This window comes from Oncorhynchus nerka, linkage group LG21, assembly GCF_034236695.1.
Source record: "Oncorhynchus nerka isolate Pitt River linkage group LG21, Oner_Uvic_2.0, whole genome shotgun sequence".
Classification (NCBI taxonomy): domain Eukaryota; kingdom Metazoa; phylum Chordata; class Actinopteri; order Salmoniformes; family Salmonidae; genus Oncorhynchus; species Oncorhynchus nerka.
Genome location: NC_088416.1, coordinates 34,269,999 through 34,289,125, shown reverse-complemented (window position 1 = coordinate 34,289,125; position 19,127 = coordinate 34,269,999). Strand labels below are relative to the sequence as shown.

General features: G+C 43.5%; 1 protein-coding gene across 1 annotated transcript; it reads right to left on the bottom strand.

The window, feature by feature from the left end:
* On the bottom strand, nt 1–3,149 carry LOC135563657 (uncharacterized). Its single transcript, XM_065006745.1, has 3 exons — nt 3,079–3,149; nt 2,692–2,699; nt 1–1,031 (listed from the first exon to the last, which is right to left on the bottom strand). The coding sequence occupies exons 1-3, from the start codon at nt 3,147–3,149 to the stop codon at nt 1–3; spliced, it is 1,110 nt and encodes a 369-aa protein (XP_064862817.1).
* Between the last annotated feature and the right edge of the window lie 15,978 nt (nt 3,150–19,127).

Genomic DNA, 19,127 nt, shown 5'->3' with positions numbered 1-19,127 from the left:
TTAATAGTGGGCTGGGTGGCTGTGGGCTGGGTGGCTGTGGGCTGGGTGGCTGTGGGCTGGGTAGCTGTGGGCTGGGTGGCTGTGGGCTGGGTGGCTGTGGGCTGGGTGGCTATGGGCTGGGTAGCTGTGGGCTGGGTGGCTGTGGGCTGGGTGGCTGTGGGCTGGGTGGCTGTGGGCTGGGTAGCTGTGGGCTGGGTGGCTGTGGGCTGGGTGGCTGTGGGCTGGGTAGCTGTGGGCTGGGTGGCTGTGGGCTGGGTGGCTGTGGGCTGGGTAGCTGTGGGCTGGGTGTCTGTGGGCTGGGTGGCTGTGGGCTGGGTGGCTGTGGGCTGGGTGGCTGTGGGCTGGGTAGCTGTGGGCTGGGTGGCTGTGGGCTGGGTAGCTGTGGGCTGGGTGGCTGTGGGTGGGCTGGGTAGCTGTGGGCTGGGTGGCTGTGGGCTGGGTAGCTGTGGGCTGGGTGGCTGTGGGCTGGGTGGCTGTGGGCTGGGTAGCTGTGGGCTGGGTGGCTGTGGGCTTGGTGGCTGTGGGCTGGGTAGCTGTGGGCTGGGTGGCTGTGGGCTGGGTGTCTGTGGGCTGGGTAGCTGTGGGCTGGGTGGCTGTGCTGGGTGGCTGTGGGCTGGGTGGCTGTGGGCTGGGTGGCTGTGGGCTGGGTGGCTGTGGGCTGGGTAGCTGTGGGCTGGGTGGCTGTGGGCTGCTGTGGGTGGGTGGCTGTGGGCTGGGTGGCTGGTAGCTGTGGGCTGGCTGGGTGGCTGTGGGCTGGGTCGCTGTGGGCTGGGTGGCTGTGGGCTGGGTGGCTGTGGGCTGGGTGGCTGTGGGCTGGGTAGCTGTGGGCTGGGTGGCTGTGGGCTGGGTGGCTGTGGGCTGGGTGGCTGTGGGCTGGGTGGCTGTGGGCTGGGTAGCTGTGGGCTGGGTGGCTGTGGGCTGGGTGGCTGTTGGCTGGGTGGCTGTGGGCTGGGTAGCTGTGGGCTGGGTGGCTGTGGGCTGGGTAGCTGTGGGCTGGGTGGCTGTGGGCTGGGTAGCTGTGGGCTGGGTGGCTGTGGGCTGGGTAGCTGTGGGCTGGGGCTCAGCTCTCTATCCACTAGCCTTCTGATTTGTATTATTTATTCTATTAGTTTAATTTTACATTTATTTAACTAGGCAAGTCAGTTAAGAACAAATTCATCTTTCTTTATCTTACTGATAAACACACTGATACCCTCACATCACCTCTAGTGATCCATGGTCATTTCATGCATTATGCACTGCTGTTGTGTGTGTTTGTCCAGTGAAATCACATTTGAAGGGCCGGAGATGGATCAGCATGTATGGTGTGTGTGTGCGCGTGTGTGCGCGTGCAAGAGCAATATGCATATTGATGCCATCTGAGTTTTGATGGTACTCTGCATTATGAATTGGCATGGAAACAGATAGATATGCATTAATTCATTGCTTACTTAGTGTCTTTAAAGTGTCTTTATATCAAATTGGAAAAATTATTATCTTTCTCCCATCTCCATATCAGGAGTTGGTGCATTTATTCTTGAGAATGTACCACTTCAGAAAAGAATCGCAGAGCCCCCTTGAATTCCCATGTGCCTGTTGAGCTTGAGTTAGGATTCAGTGTGTATGACAGTGTTTACTATTCAGTTAAATTATTTTCACATTTGTATCATGTTGTGTGAATGTGCTTTGTGAAAATGATACACCAACTTGCACAGCAATACAAACATAACTGTACAGCCTTTTGTAGGGAATTTGTATTTGTGATCTCCCACATTAAAGCACATGTTAAGTGTGATGCAGGTAAAAGTCCTTGGGAGGCTAGTATGCCTTATTATAGTTCTCCTCAGGTTTAAGAGACTCCTATTCATTCTATCCTTTACATAGCATTCCATTCATAATGGAGACAGCAAGGAGGGGACAGCAAGGAGGACAGCAAGGAGTCATCAGGCCAGGTAGTCCTGAGGCACGGTCCTAGGCTCCTAGGGTCCTAGGGTCGAGAGAGAGAGAGAGAGAGAGAGAGAGAGAGAGAGAGAGAAAATATATATATATACTTAAATTCACACAGGACACCAGAAAAGACAGGAGAAATACTCCAGATATAACAGACTGACCCTAGCCCCCGACACAAACTACTGCAGCATAAATACTGGAGGCTGAGACAGGAGGGGTCGGGAGACACTCCGTTGGGCCAGTACCTGAAAGGTCGCTGGGTCAAATCTCTGAGCCGAGTAGGTGAAAAATCTGTCGATGTGCCCTTGAGCAAGGCCCTTAACCCTAATTGCTCCTGTAAGTCACTCTGGATAAGAGCATCTGCTAAAATGTAAAACATTCCCCCTGTCTTCCCAGCATAGCTTTTTATTTCATTAGTTTGCTCACACAGTTGGAAACATCACACCATATTAAAGACAATGTCAGGCGGGTTATTTGAAGGATTAATTTACATCTATATATTGTATATAGATACACAGCCTTTTATTAGGGCAGGGATATAATGCTGTCTCTATCTGCATTAGGGTTGCATACTCTAAAGGTCATTAATAAGAGACATGCATTATTCATCAACTGTGCATTTTGATGGCAAGGTATAAAACAGCATTTTTGATGTAAACAGGGAAACAGTCGGACACTAGCGAGAGATGAGGGGACCACGCAGCCTTCATCTTGGGGGTTGAAGTAAAGATGAAGTATAAGACCACTGGCAGGGCTTATTACCTGCCGGGCTGGAGCACGAGGAACCAGAGAAGAGAGGAAGGGTGACAATTACACAGCCATTCAGCTACAGGGCACGGCGTATGCTAGCATGAAATGCTATTAGCGGGCCGACAAAGTTGTGAATTGAATGCTATAATGATGAAAAATCCCTCTATGACATATCCAATCATGTTAGGATGGAGATTAGTGTTATCTGCACTCCACCTGTCAATATCTATTATGAGGAGAGAGCAGCACAGGGCAGTGGTGGACATGGAATGTCTTCTGTCAGCATGACGCCAACGAGCTAGCCAACACCAGAAGAGCAGCAGTGACCATACCACACCTGTCTGAATACTAATACCAGGGAGAGCAGATCTAGCATGCATAGCAGGACAGCTACAGTACTGTATGTGGCCCAGACACTCAGTGCTGCTATTGAAGAAAGGCTGTTGTTCTGTAAAGGGAGGTTCTGCCATTACGTTGAAGGGCTAGCTCATTCATATCTGGACCAAAGCTGACACAAATGGAGCAAATGGCTGAGAGATACAAACCATCTGACACCCAAATGCCAAAACGCTGCAAGAAGCCCAGGCGGGGCTGTGTATTTGGTGGTTTGTTGGCTGTGATGTGTACAATGTCTTAGCTAATGTGGAAAGCCAATGGAGTGTCTACATTTTTCAGAATGTATTTACTCATAAATAGAGACACAGGTGCACGCAAACACACACGCACAAACACAAACACACAGGAATATCCACAATCAGCTCATCAGAGAGAGAGAAAACTGCAGTGAGTGCAAATCAGTGCCCAGTAGGGTGGAGAACGAGCAATGAGATGTGTGTTTTGTTATGCACATCAAATCCTCTAGCTTTTCGGCATAATGGTGGTGGTGGAACATTGAGCTGCAAGCGACAAGCTCTCATTCCAGCCACAAATGGCTGGTAATTGCAGCTCGGTGGGAATGGCGTCCCAAAATCACAATTGCGGCTGATGCATAGTCATCACACACTCTCCGCTGGCTGCTTCATTAGGCAACACCTCAGAGTAGATTTAGTGTGACGAGAAGAAGAAGGACAGGCCCATACACACATATATATATATATACACACTGAGTGTTCAAAACGTTAGGAACACCTTCCCAATATTGATTTGCAGCCCCTTTTGCTCTCAGAACAGACTCAATTCGTCGGGCATGGACACTATAATGGGTCGAAAGCATACCACAGGGATGCAGGCCCATGTTGACTCTAATACTTCCCACAGTTGTGTCAAGTTGGCTGGATGTCCTTTGGGTGGTGGACCATTCTTGATACACATGAGAAACTGTTGAGCGTGAAAAACCCAGCAGCGTTGCAGTTCTTGGCACACTCAAACCTGTGCGCTGGGCACCTACTACCATACCCCTTTCAAAGGCACTTCAATATTTTGTCTTACCCATTCACCCTCTGAATGGCACACATACACAATCAATGTCTCAATTGTCTTGAGGCTTAAAAATCCTTCTTTAACCTGTCTCCTCCCCTTCATCTACACTGATTGAACGAGATTTAAAAAGTGACATCAATAAGGGATCATATCTTTCACCTGGATTCACCTGGTCAGTCTATGTCATGGAAAGAGCAGGAGTTCCTGATGTTTTGTACTCAGTGTATATCCTCTCTATCCTGTGCTGTATCCTGTAGTGTTCACTCATTCAGGGAAGCACAGCGTGTTTACTCTCTCCCAGACCTGTAACACGAACATAGTATTGACATCCTAAACAAATCCATAACCCATTCAGAAACACAGCTCTGTGTTGTTCACATTGAAGACACCCTGATGAAGGGAGTTGTTGCTTAGGGAAATGAAAAATCTAATATTTGTGGCATGAAGGAAAACGCGGGTTGACTTCAGAACTGTGTTATTGAATAAAATAGAGGTGTGAGAGCCGAGAGTGGGCCGGTATGACAGGCCTGTTATCAGTAGGCTGTCCCTTGGGTGTTGTCCTGGAAAAGAAGGAACCAGGCTTCAGCAGCAGGCAGTACTGACAGAGAGAATGAGAGAGAGGTAGAGAGAGATGGAGAGAGAAGGAGAAGGATAGAGATAGGGAGAGAGGGCAGGAGAACCAGGCAGAAGACAAGGGTTTTGGATTTCTGAGGGGTGCAATCCCCAATAATGTGAGACATCAATCAGGACCATTTCCTCGTGCTGTGTGGACACTTTCTATTAAAGCTCATTAAGAGTGCCAGATAGAATGCAAGGAGTCTTTTATGCTAATTTCCCGTTCATCATGTTGCAGTGTGATATCGGCAAGAGGCTGGTCCCATTAATCTGGCCATGGAGAACAGTGGCTTTGAAGGCCATATCTTATAATAGCAGCTATTTGTCTTCAAACAAATCATTGTGGTGCACATTCTCATGAACTGTCGACACCGCCCATCAGTAATGGCATTTTCTAACACCAAAATCTTTTTATATAGCCTTTTTATATAGCCAAGTTGATTACAACGGCAAACTATGATTTACTGGCAAAAACAAATACCTTTCAACTATAATTATAAATCAAATTACAGTCTTATGCATCGGCTTGGGTTTAGATTATCACATATCAGAATATTTTTGGTGTGATAGAGTTCAATAATATAGAGTAAAATACAGAAACATGACTAAATAATATCTAAGATGTTTTTATAGGAAAGGAAAATAAATAATTTGCCTTTATGCAGCAGTAATGATGCATTTAGCACTCTCATCTCCTCTTGTATCCTTATCATTTCAGGTGTCTAGACACTCTCATCTCCTCTTGTAATCCTTATCATTTCAGGTGTCTGGACGCTCTCATCTCCTCTTGTATCCTTATCCTTTCAGGTGTCTGGACACTCATCTCCTCTTGTAATCCTTATCCTTTCAGGTGTCTGGACACTCTCATCTCCTCTTGTATCCTTATCATTTCAGGTGTCTGGAATTTTTTTTCTCTGTGTCTGGACACTTGTAATATGTGGCAGACAGGCAAGCAGGAAGGCAGGCGAGTGCAGGCAGGTAGGCGGGCGGGCAGGCGGGCAGGCAGGGAAGCAGGCAGGCAGCACAGCGGTTCTATCAGACCAGATCTGTCCCTGGGCGAGTTGAGTCTTCGTGGGGAGAGAGACTGCAGCTCGAGGCACATCATATTCTTCCATATCTCTCCAGCCCCAGACAACAGGCTGAGCAAAAGGACTGTGGGTGCTGCCAACTGTGAAATGAATTGAACTTGTGATCCGAGGGGTAGAGACTAGTATTCACCCTGAGGAGGCATGTGTGTGTCCACGCAAACATTAGCCCATGACAAAGGAACAACAGAGCCCAGAGGCAATGCATCCCAGGTCAGTTTCTTTCCACACCAAGATGACTACGGACATGGCTGGATTACTGCACCAGTTGACTTGGGTGACATTGCAGCATTTTCATTTGGCTCTTGTGAGGGATAACATTTTGGGGAAAAAAGTTGTGTTAAAATCTGTAGTGTTAAACATGTCAGATATTTTTCAATCATTAATATTCTCTCAATGATAATCTTTCAAAGAGCCACATTATTGTTGTAGGACTTTCAACCAGTAAATCAATGATTACACAGGGGACCAGAAGGTTAAGAACACCGGCTGAACACATGCTCACCATTTTGGGGATATAATATAATTTTATCAGTGGACTCAAGAATTCAATTACAGTACAGCTTGCTTCTGGACACACTGATAAATATTTGTAGGGGGCTGTTACATTTGAGTGGAAAATGTATTTTTATTGTCTGCCCACCCGACACAGAGGGGATGGATGGAGGCTTGAAACAGACTGCCGATGCATGCAATACGGAGAGTAGGCCATCACAAGTGCTTTGCTTTAAGCAGTCTGTGTCCCTCCAAAGGGTCCCAGAAATGCAGTCCCTGGCAGGCCCCATGGATACAATGCAATCTCTGCTGCCCCATATTAGATAACTACCCTGAAACCTACTCTGAGTTCAAATTGCACCAGTCACACAGCAGCAGCACTGAAATCCTTAAGGTGGATGGTTGTGGTTTAGAGTTTAGAAGTGACAAAAGGCTCTCTTCGGTCAAAAAGTGTCTAAAATTGAGAGCATGATTTCACTAAGTATATATTTACATCCACTGAATCAGCTCAGTGTAAAGGACTTTAAAGCAAGGATACATGGTGAGAGGAACAATAATATAACAGCTATCTAGAACCTGGAAGTTTTTTTTGGCTGTCCCCATAGTAAAACCCTTTGAAGAACCCTTTTTGGTTCCAGGTAAAACTCTTTTGGTCCCAGGTTTTTTTAAAACTATTGGGTTCCATGTAGAACCTGTCATGAATTTACCTTCATTCATCTGATGACTGTTATTTATTTAATCCACTAAATATGTTTAACTGTTACCCGATTAAATGAATCATGTAACAATTAACTCATTAGGATTTGGGGCACCACGGAAGAAGTTGTTAAACAAGTTACCATATCCTGAATTAAACTCTAGAAGATATATAAGTTATACATTGATAACAGTAATTTATTAATCATTACCTCATATCAGTCTCATAATTCTGAACGGTCGCAACCTTCTTTGATACGCAAAAGCCCCAGCCTTGAGTACTATACAAATTGGTTTAAATATTTATTTACTAGCTAACTAAATAATAACACAGAATACACATACACACTTCCATGAGACAAAGATCCCTAGTGGACTGACAAGATATGATGGCTTGTTACATATATGGAGAGGAGGTGGGCAAAAGAGTGAGAAAAAGGGACATTTATCATGGATACATTCTAGGACGGTCCTCACATTAATCATACACCTTGCACACGAACCACCGGCCATTTGGAATAAGAAGTAATGAACGTATTTACATGTTGAATGCCGTTCGCCATTTCTCTGTCGAAACGAGCCCTCCTTCGGAAGAATGTTGGTTTGGTGAGCCTTTCCTGTGGGCCACTTGTGCATGTTCTGATTGTCCACCAGAGGTCAAAATGTCCTTCTTCTTAGTTGTCTGGTCTCCAATGAGCTGTTTCCTAAGAACAGCTACACAGCCATACCAGTGATTGTCTGAGAGGGGAATTTTCTTCTCCTCTTATTCAGGTAGATAGTCAAAGGTCCAAACCACTTTACATTCTCAGCTGCAGACTGGTGGCGTCTTGGTCTAGTCTAGTGAGTTTCTTCTTCACCTCATGTTGAGGTTAAATTCGAACCATTTAAAACGTTTGGACCACGGTCTCACGTCTTTCTGGTCTGATATGTTAGTTCTTGGCCAGTCCTTTTAAGCACTCTGGTCGAAAAGGGTGGTTCCATTACATTGACATGCTTTTCTGACCTCACTCGGGGAGTGGCTAGTTACTGTGCAAAGGAAATGATTAGAAGTTATCCCTTATGACTCCTAAAATCCCATTCCTATCTTAACACAACTATCATTTGTTATATCCTATGCACAACGTATTGGATGGAAACTTGACATATAAAGGGGGTATCCATTCAAAGTTACAGTATTTGGTCCATACAGTTTTTAATAACACCACAAAATGAAAAGCAATATCACATTAGTTTTCTACATCTCCCCACTGACCATTTCCCACATTCTTTATGATAGAATTATTGTTCCATTTTCCACTTTTTGGATGTCAGAGAGTAAAGTTTTGGCGAGTAAAAGTCTTCTGGAGACTAAGGACATCTCAATCCCAATTACTAGAGAGACAGAAAGAGAGTTCTCTCCTGCTTAAATTTTACGACCAGGTGTGAAGGTGTCAAAAACCCCACCGTTCCCTTCACCCCCCCCCCCCCCCCCTTTGCGGGTGGGCGAGGGTCTGGTGATTATCAGTCTTTGCCAAGCTGATAAGACCCATTGTGACTCTCGCGTGTAGAAATGTCCTTCACCTGGAACCGAAAATGGTATTCTTATGGGGAGAGAATAACTCTTTTGAAACCATTGAAGGGTAACATTTTGTTGAAAACTGTCAAACCTGGCAAGTAAGAGCATCCTGATGAAAAAGGGTAATGCAAATATAATGAGACAAGCCTTTAACAACTCTAAGTATAGTGGAATTGCAACATAATTAAGACAAACTAACAACAGTGTGTCACGTTCTGACCTTTATTTCCTTTGTTTTGTCTTTATTTAGTATGGTCAGGGCGTGAGTTGGGGTGGGCAGTCTATGTTTGTTTTTCTAAGTTTGGTTTCTGTTTCGGCCTAGTATGGTTCTCAATCAGAGGCAGGTGTCGTTAGTTGTCTTTGATTGAGAATCATACTTAGGTAGCCTGGGTTTCACTGTTGGTTTGTGGGTGTTTGTTTCCTGTGTCAGTGTTTGTGCCACACGGGACTGTTTCTATTATATTCACTTTGTTATTTTGTATTCTGTCGTGTTCAGTTTATACTATTAAAACATGGACACTTACCAAGCTGCGTTTTGGTCCGATCCCTGTTACTCCTCTTCAGACAAAGAGGAAATCTGTCGTTACACAGTGATAAAAAAAGCTGTGACATTAGACTGGAGAATGAGTGGTAAAATACCCCTCTACCTCAATAGTCTGATTAACAACCTTACTGCTTCTCCCTGATCTGAACAGTATTTCAGTTCAAAACTGACCACAGATCATTTGTCAAGGAGAGATTTTTACCTCCAAAAATGTCTTGTGCATACATCAAATATTAATACCTCTCCAGAATACATTGTTATGGAAAATGTTCAGGAAGGTAGTGAATGAGTTGCTTTACTAGGCATATGATGTTCATGTCTCAAGGCGATGCTGGTCGAATATCATCTTGGTGTTACATTTCCAGGACTAAGGAAAGGCAGCATGACATTCATTTATATACAGTGCATTCGGACCCCTTGACTTTTTCCACATTTTTTTACGTTACAGCCTTATTCTAAAATGTATTTAAAAAATTAAATCAATCTACACACAATACCCCATAACGACAAAGCGAAAACAGAAACTCGAAATTTAGCTCAGGTACATCCTGTTTTCATTGATCATCCTTGAGATGTTTATACAATTTGATTGGAGTCCACCAGTGGTAAATTCAATTGATTGGATATGATTTGGAAAGACATACACCTGTCTATATAAGGTCCCACAGTTGACAGTGCATGTCAGAGCTAAAACCAAAGCCATGATGTCGAAGGAATTGTCCATAGAGCTGAGAGACAGGATTGTGTCTGCAGCATTGAAGGCCCCCAAGAAAACAGTGGCCTCCATAATTCTTGAATGGAAGAAGTTTGGAACCACCAAGACTATTCCTAGAGCTGGCTGCCCAGCCAAACTGAGCAATCTGGGGAGAAAGGCCTTGGTTGGGGAGGTGATCAGGAACCCGATGGTCACTCTGACAGAGCTCCAGAGTTCCTCTGTGGAGATGTGAGAACTTCCATCTCTGCAACACCACCAATCAGGCCTTTACGGTAAAGTGGCCAGACGGAAGACGCTCCTAAGTAAAAGGCACATGACAGCCCGCATGGATCTTTCCAAAAGGCAACTAAAAGTTACTCTCAGACCATGAGAAATAAGATTCTCTGGTCTGATGAAATCAAAATTGAACTCTTTGGCCTGAATGCCAAGCATCATGTCTGGAGAAAACCAGGCACCGCTCACCACCTGGTCAATACCCTCCCTACGGTGAAACATGGTGGTGGCAGCATCATGCTATGGGGATGTTTTTCAGCGGCAGGGACTGGGAGACTAGTCAGAATTGAGGGAAAGATGAACGAAGCAAAGTACAGAGGGATCCTTGATGAAAACCTGCTCCAAAGCACTTAAGACCTCAGACTGGGGCAAAAGTTCACCTTCTAACAGGACACACACAGCCAAGACAGCGCAGGAGTGGCTTCGGGAGAAGTATCTGAATATCTCTTTGAGTGGCCCAGCCAGAGCCCGGACTTGAACCTGATTGAACATCTCTGGACAGACCTGAAAATAGGTGTGTCCTGCGACGCACCCCATCCAATCTGACCAGAACTTGAGAGGATCTGCAGAGAAGAATGGGAAAATTCCCCAAATACAGGTGTGCCAAGCTTGTAATGTCATACCCAAGAAGACGCTATAATCGATGCCCAAGGTGCTTCAACAAAGTACTGAGTAAAGGGTCTGAATACTTATGTGAATGTAAGATTTCATTTTATTTAAATTATTTTTTGAAAACATTTCTTAAAACCTTGTCATTATGGGGTGTGTGTAGATTGAGGAAGGGGGGAAAACGATTTAATCCATTTAAGAATAAGGCTGTAATGTAACAAAATGTGGAAATCAAATCAAATCAAAAAACTGAAGGGGTCTGAATACTTTACAAATGCGCTGTATAGCATTCAGAATATAGCGATATTTAATTAGAATTCTTGAATATGGCGTTCAAATATTATGACCTTCATGAACACAACCATCTGTGTTGCAAATGGAGGCTGCTTTACTTAATCAATTATAACGTCTAAGCTTTTAAGCCGCATTCCTCCAAATATCTGAGATATGCATAATAATGACCTCATTACAGAAGTGCTTGGGCATTGTGTTGGGGAGATTGGATGCAAAACCCACTTTTATCATTTGTAATCTATCCTTCATAGGACCCCGAAGAAGAAGAAAATGGAGGAAGGCAGATTGTAGGGGAACAAGAAAGCGTCAGGCTTTTCATTGAGAAACCAGCCAGTCAGTTCAAAATTGAAACCAGACTGATTCATTCTAGGCACGAATGCAGCTCCAGCCATCTACGGTGTTTGTGATGCAGTCTATTGCAAGGTTCATGAAAAGACACTTTATCAATGACATGGGCTACAGCATCTACAAATAAAATGTATCAACTGTTACCAATTTTGAAAAAAAAGCTAGGAAAATATATCAGAAGAAAATAGTGGTGTTCACTGAGAATATCTTAGATATTTCCCCTTTCCCCCTAGACTTCTCCCAGATCTTTAATTTCTCTAACTTTAAATGTTTTGCAGCTATGTTTTGGTCTTAAACATTTAAACCATTCATTGACATGTGCACATTTGATTTGACATCACACTTGTATTACTCAAACAACAATTGATAGTTAGAGTCTTGTCCCATCGTTGTAGCTCCTGTACAAACTCGGGAGAGACAAAGGTTGAGAGCCATGCGCCCTCCGAAACATGATCCTGCCAAGCTGCACTGCTTCTTGACACACTGCTTACTTAACCTGGAAGCCAGACGCACCAATGTGTCAGAGGAAACACCGTACAACCAAAGTCACACGGAGTCACTAGAGCATGATGGGACAAGGAGATCGCGGCCGGCTAAACCATCCCCTAACCCGGACGATGCTGGGCCAATTGAGTGCCGCCTCATGGGTCTGCTGGTCGCGGCCAGCTGCAACACAGCCTGGAATCAAACCCGGGTCTGTAGGGATGCCTCAAGCACTGCAATGCAGTGCCTTAGACCTTTTCGCCACTCGGAAGTCCTAACAACAAGAAATATCAATGTACCACAGTAACTATAGCTTGTGGATAGATATGCTCTCTGACCTGAGATCAACCAGATGACATTTAAACATTGATACATAGAAGAGTACTGTAAAGGAGACTTAGTTCTCATGTATTCCCCATCATGTGTCACCCTCAGTGGGAGGTTTTCCCATTAACACTCAGATTACTGCACTCCATCATCTGAGATAATATTTCAAATACATTGCATAAAGCGTAATGCTGTGTTATATTCGGGAGGAGATAATCCTCTCAACAGCTCTCTGGTCTTACGGCGCACGATGCCCGATTTCCACTTACAAGTCTGTGTGTTTGTCATATGTGCAGTGTGGTAATGCCATATATAAAAAAATATGTATCAAAAGTTCCTGTTTTCTGCTTTACGAGGCTGAAGGATCTCCATGAGCCAAACTAACAAATCCTCTCTCCTCTTCTCCAATGCCCTCTGACTCCAATCATCTCTTCACCACATCTATCTCCATAACATTATTTCACCAAGTGTTCCACAGAATACCAGGTATGGTCCACTTACTTCAAAATCTTGTTACTTGTGGTGCTCAATGACCACTTTAAAGTCTTTCATACACAGCAGGAGATTGACAATTGCCAGACGTGCTAGACGAAAAGTGATCATCATAAGCCCTATTTTGCACCAGAGAATGATCAGATGATGGGAAGGGCTATTCATTGTGGTGGAGGGAAGTGAATAAGAGTATCTTTCTTCAGTCATCTCAACATCTCAGTACATAAGACAATCACCCCACTCCTACTCCACTTCTAAAGCTTAATCGTCATTTCATCTGATCCATTAGCTCCAGTCAGCAGATGAAAAGTCAACCTGAGGCCTGATCCAGTTGACCATGCCTTAACATGTCTCCTAATGGGATCTCAAACATGAATCACTTTCACATTCATTCCAAAAAATGACATTTACAGTATTATAGCTTAAATGCCCAATGCAGTCATTTTTATCTCAATATCAAATAATTTCTGGGTAGAAATTAAGTCCATTAATGTGATTGTTTTCAATCAAAAAGTCAAAAAGAAACAAAAATAACTTCTTACCAAGAGTGGTCTGGGAGTGTTCTGAGTGGGGAGGGGAAACTTGTGAAAACTACACACACACACACACACACACTCTCTCTCACACACACACACACACACACACTCTCTCTCACACACACACACACACACACACACACACACACACACACACACACACACACACACACTCACACACACACACACACACACACACACACACACACACACACACACACACACACAGTATGCAGCATTCCAAATAATTTACAGAACTTGTTCTGGAGTGTTGAACTTTTCATAGTAGTTCTCGCAATTAGCCGTAAATGGTTGGCAGGGATCCTATGATCATTTGTTCTGCATCCCATTGCAGTGATGTCCTCGGTGACAACGTAAAGTTTGATCAGCAACGTTGTTGTAATATCATAACCATTGACAAACAGCCAGGGTTGCTCATGAGAGAGTGTAGTTTATTACAGAAAGACCTCCGGCTGGCCTACTATAGTGTATCATAGTGTATCATAACCATTGACAAACAGCCAGGGTTGCTCATGAGAGAGTGTAGTTTATTACAGAAAGACCTCCGGCTGGCCTACTATAGTGTATCATAGTGTATCATAACCATTGACAAACAGCCAGGGTTGCTCATGAGAGAGTGTAGTTTATTACAGAAAGACCTCCGGCTGGCCTACATAGAATAGTGTATCACAACACATCACATTCAACCCCATCTGACGAAACCACTTATGCTCTGCTGGTTTTAACATGATTGTCTTCTCTTTGAAGACATCACCATTCTCTATTGGACTTGATATCATAACCTTAAAAGGCCTCAGACTGTGGCCAAAGTTTGCTGTTAGCCCAAAAAGTCAGGCAGAGCGAACAGAATTTCATTAGCATCTGTCTGTTCACGTCTTCTGAAGTTGTATGCATTGAGGCACTGTGCTGTAGTCGTATAGCCGTGTGGGCATCTCTTCTCTGAGCACGGCATTGCATGCACAGTTAATTAAATGTGTACACACCCTGGTTTGATTAATCTGCCCACAGGAGTTTGTCAACGTTATTTATGATAACCAAAATAATGCAGTTCAGCTCTACACATCCATGTTGGGATGTAAGAAAGCAGAAACAACATTTGAATATTGCCTAGCATTTTAAATGCATAACATTTTATATATGAAACGAGTAGTAGACTAACAACAAGAAAGACTCCCTCAAATTGTATAGACTTACTGATTACTGCATGTTACATCAAAGCAGTGTTGGTCTTTAGCAAATTAAAGCCATTTAGAATACCATTACACACATTACGATTTAAAGGACTTCATCGGGATGCATAGGTGTCTGACATTTTGCCTTGGCAATGCCAGTACTCAGTGGAAGTGACTAGACAGACAATTAAAATGTCCTAGCCAAGGAAAAGGCTTAAAAACGCAGACTGACAATAAGACGCAATGAAGCCCAAGCCAGATAACGAGATCAGGGAGAGGAAATGAAATCTACAGTGAGTGCTGGCACTTGACCCCATTATTCAGAGTGAGCGGAGAGGTGTGTCTCAGCTTTATTGCCCTTTGCACTGACTGCGTTCATTTGAGAAAATGATATGATCTTTGTTGCTGCTCATGGCCTAGTTTCAACACTGAAACGAATTAAGTTATGATTAGACACCTCATTGGAGATTTTTATTTGAAATTACCTCAGATTGGATTGTTTTAGACTGTTCAAAGTTGTTCTGTTTTACCACTCGAACTACCACCAAACTTTCTGATTCATGTGTTTTTGAGGAAAGTTTTAAACCTAACAATTACCAACATTGACATAACTTGTTTATTTAGGTGTGTGCATAGAGATCATACAATTTATTACATGTTTTGATTTATTTCTGTGGGTGTGTGTTTTTCAGGGTGCAGACTATCACAGCAGCTGCCATTCTTATTTCAACACCTCTATCACAGGCTGTCACCATATATGAGGTTACCATAGAAACACAGCCCAGGAAATTGTGTTTTCATACTGTTTTGCAATAGATTGATGTTTGATATACCGTACTTGGGGTTGGGTGTGGACCTGAAGTTTACACTCAATATGCATGGTAATATCCCTCTGGTCCTGCCTGGGTTGTGTGCCGAGAGGCTCCAAGACATGTTCTCACAGCTGCAGCCAGCCTGTTGACATACTGTGTGGAATGGCTGGATTCTAATGAAACCAGGGGATCCACAGGCTTAATGAGGTGGAGAAATTATCGAGTTTTCCCACCACGCTGCCAGGGAAGACAGATGCTCAGTAGGCAGAGGTTTAGCTTTTCATGTCGGGAATGCAGAACACATTTTAATGCACACTACGTTGTCTGGAGTGGTTATTGCATGAAACATATTCTCATTACCAGGTCTTAATGGAAGATAGAGTGATCTGATGATAATTGACATTCACGTTGGCTGTGTTGCATCGGCTGAACAGGGGTAAATTTTTGGCAAAGTTTGGTTACTGAGGGACCACAAATCCATTAAACTCTTCAATTGGTTGAGAGCAGTTCTTTTTATAGCCTGCCACAAGAGATCATTCAGCCAACCATCCTGTTTGTTTCAATAACGCTGAATATGAGAGATCTCCAGATGTTCTACATTTGAAGGTTCTTATTATTATGTGGCCAAATAATTATCCTAAAATAAGTCCCTCTGTGAATTCGATCTGATGTAAACAAATGTTTTTATTATATATTTACAAACGTATTATACAAGTAAACGCATTAAATGAATATTTATATTAAACTTGATCTTCTTAGTGTTACCAGCACCATGCTCCTACCAGCGGAATCATTTTGACCTAGTTGATCTTTGAAAAGGACTGGTAAGAATTGGGTGGGTGTTTTTGTGAATCTTAGGTAATGTAGAAGAGGCCAGGACCAGCCCATGGCCGGCACTGTGTGGAAGACAAGTCAACAGAGTTTTGTGGAGTGTAATGCCAGGCCATTACCTGGAGCTGGGGAAAGCATGACTCACATTAGATTAGAACAGTCCTCTTTCATTGTTCCCAAAGGAACACATTTGTCTTATGGCAGTCACAAAATATTGGCTAATTGTGACAAATGCATCCTGCACAGCACAACACTTTACAATTTATACTGTATTCTCCTGTACAGCGCCCGTTCATTACTAGAATTCATTATGCATTGTGGACAGGCCAGGCGGACAGGCCTGGCGAATTGAAAGGTCCCAATTTACTTTAACAATATGCAGGGCATCCATAATCCCTTGCTAGACCTCATCAATGAAATGGATGGCTGTGAATGCGGAGCCCATGCATCTTTAAACACCCTACTATATCAGCTGGGTTTAGAGGCCTGATTACAGAACTTGCTTAGTTGGCAACCTAAACTTTAAAATGGAAGTGCCAGACTTTATCTTTGGCTCTACCTGGTCGCTTTGGGGGCAGCTCACTTGTATTTGGGTTCCAAAGTCATGACTAGTGGCACTCACCACTCCCTTTGCACCTTTCTATGGACCATAAGGTCCTGAGACGTGTTGTGTGTTATGTAAGTGCTGTCCTGGGTCCAGACAAATCTCGAAATGAGCTTGTGAGATCAAGTTGCTGGGTCTGTGGACAGGTTGTTGGCACTGCGGGTCGATGCGGGTAGTGGTAGTGCAAATCGACCCCAAGCCTCCTCGCGCTGCACAGGCTGCCCTAGTTAAAGGGGTATTTTAAGACTTCCCAGACGTGTTTATTTGCCCTCTAACGGCGGTCTGTCTCTTTCTTAAGTTCAGCCTCTTCTTCCATCTGAATCATCCATCTCCTACAGATTGAAGGAATCAGCGTAAGAAAGTCAGCCTCGTTGTACATATTGTGGCACCATGTACCTGTCTTCTCTCAGTGAATTGTACGCTACAAATACTGCTACCAAAACAGAAGGTCTCCCACTGGGCACACACTGGTTGAATCAATGTTGTTTCCACATCTTTTGAATGAAATAACGTTGAACCAACGTGGACTAGACACTGTATAGACATCTGTGCCCAGTGAGCTGTCACTGTCAGTGATTCTCTGTTCTACTCAATAATATTGCTGTCTGCTAAACAAAGAAATCAAAGGAAGTGCGTATTACAAGAGTGAGATTGGGAAGGCGACATTGTCTTGCAATGTTGAAGTGCTTGTATGATTAATGGTATGAAAAGTAATTGAATGACTTGCAAAAACTGCATGATACATCAATAACTGAACCCGAATCAGAAGAAAAATGTTTGATGCTGTGAAACCCTTTTAGATGGTAGTTTCTTTAATAAGTAGATAAACGTGCACATTTGTTGTTGAATACTGAGTCATCTGGGTGAAAGCCCTTGCATATTAAGTATCCTGATGAAAAAGTGAATTGATGATCGTCATGACCCAACACAGCAGTGGCTTTCAGTTCAAGTATTTCACATAGCACCATTTTGTCTTCTGATGAGTTTCAGACAAATGTGATTTCAAAATCAAATCAAATCAAATTGTATTAGTCACATGCGCCGAATCTACAGGTACAGTGAAATGCTTACTTATAAGCCCCTAACCAACAATTCAGTTTAAAAAATACGAATAAGAAATAAAAGGAACAAGTCATTAAAGAGCAGCAGTAAAATAACAATAGCGAGACTATATACAGGGGCTACCAGTACAGAGTCCATGTGCGGGGGCACCGGTTCCAAAACGCCACAGGTCCATATTGCTCGGGTCCATATTGCTGTCATTTTGAATAGCCTTTACCAGACTTACATATGAGAACATTTCATTAGCAGGGCGTTGTTTGAAATGGTCTCTCCCATTGAGCCCTGTTATGTGTGTCTGTTTCCATGCTCAACTCTCTCTCCTCTGTGAATGATGAGCCGCTCCCCGTTTCTTTTCATAACATATCCCAAACGGGGATGTGAATGATGAATTTCCATATCCACCGTTGATTGTCTAATCTGAGAGACTGATAATAGATGTTTAATGGCGTCAGCAGAGAGGGCGGTGTCAGCCAGTTCAGTTCTTAAAGACCCATTATCTCTAACACATTTATGATCAGCGTTTCCGGAACGTTTCTGAAGACCTTTTGTAATTGGATTCACATCGCCTTCTTTGACTATTTGGAAGTCCTGACAGGTGTGGAGTGTCAGCTATGTCATTTAAAACTCTGGTGTTTGGAGTGGTGTATTCTGTACCCTATGAGACATGCTGTGTGTAAGACTGACTCAACAGGAAGTTCTTTGTTTTCCCCCAAGTTCCCCTTAGTACGTTGGTTTCTGAGTTCTAAGGCAGGAGCAGACAGCACAGCTATGAGATTGAATGACCAGATAGATCATAGTCCTTTTATGCCTGTTGACTATTCATCTCCGAGGAGTCAAAACCCACAAAACCAATGGATAGATGTGCCTTACACCACAAAATGTGCAAAAAGGAGTGTGGTGGAAATATGAGACTTTGAGGAATCCCTGTAAAATCATCCCACTCATAGTCATAGGGGTGCTTTCGCCTCCAAAACCCCATGCCCTCAAGCCATTTTAGCCCATACAGTCTGTGTTCTAAGTCATCTCAGCTCGATGAGGTGTCATTTTATATTAACACAGATTTACAGCACCCTCTATCTCTCTCTGATCAAAACATATTAGCTACAGACCTATACTTTCTGTAAACAGTCTGAAAACTACCTTGCTGAGCATGGTCTCTTTTCAGTGGAAATGGGTTTTTCAGGGACATCTTGAAACAAGCAGTCTTGAAAAGGCACAGTGAAATGATCTCTTCCTGTTGTCTAATTAAAGAGCTGAGGTGTCTGGCTGGAGGAAGAGAGAGAGGGAAAGAGAGAGGGAAAGAAAGAGAGACATAAAAGAGAAGAGCAACATTTGACCTGTGCAGGCATATTGACAGCAGAAGTCTTCAGACGGAAGACAACCAGAGCAGTGTAGAGATAGCAAGTACTTCAATTACCCTGCAGTTTGATGCCTTCCTAAACACGTCACAGCTCAAAACA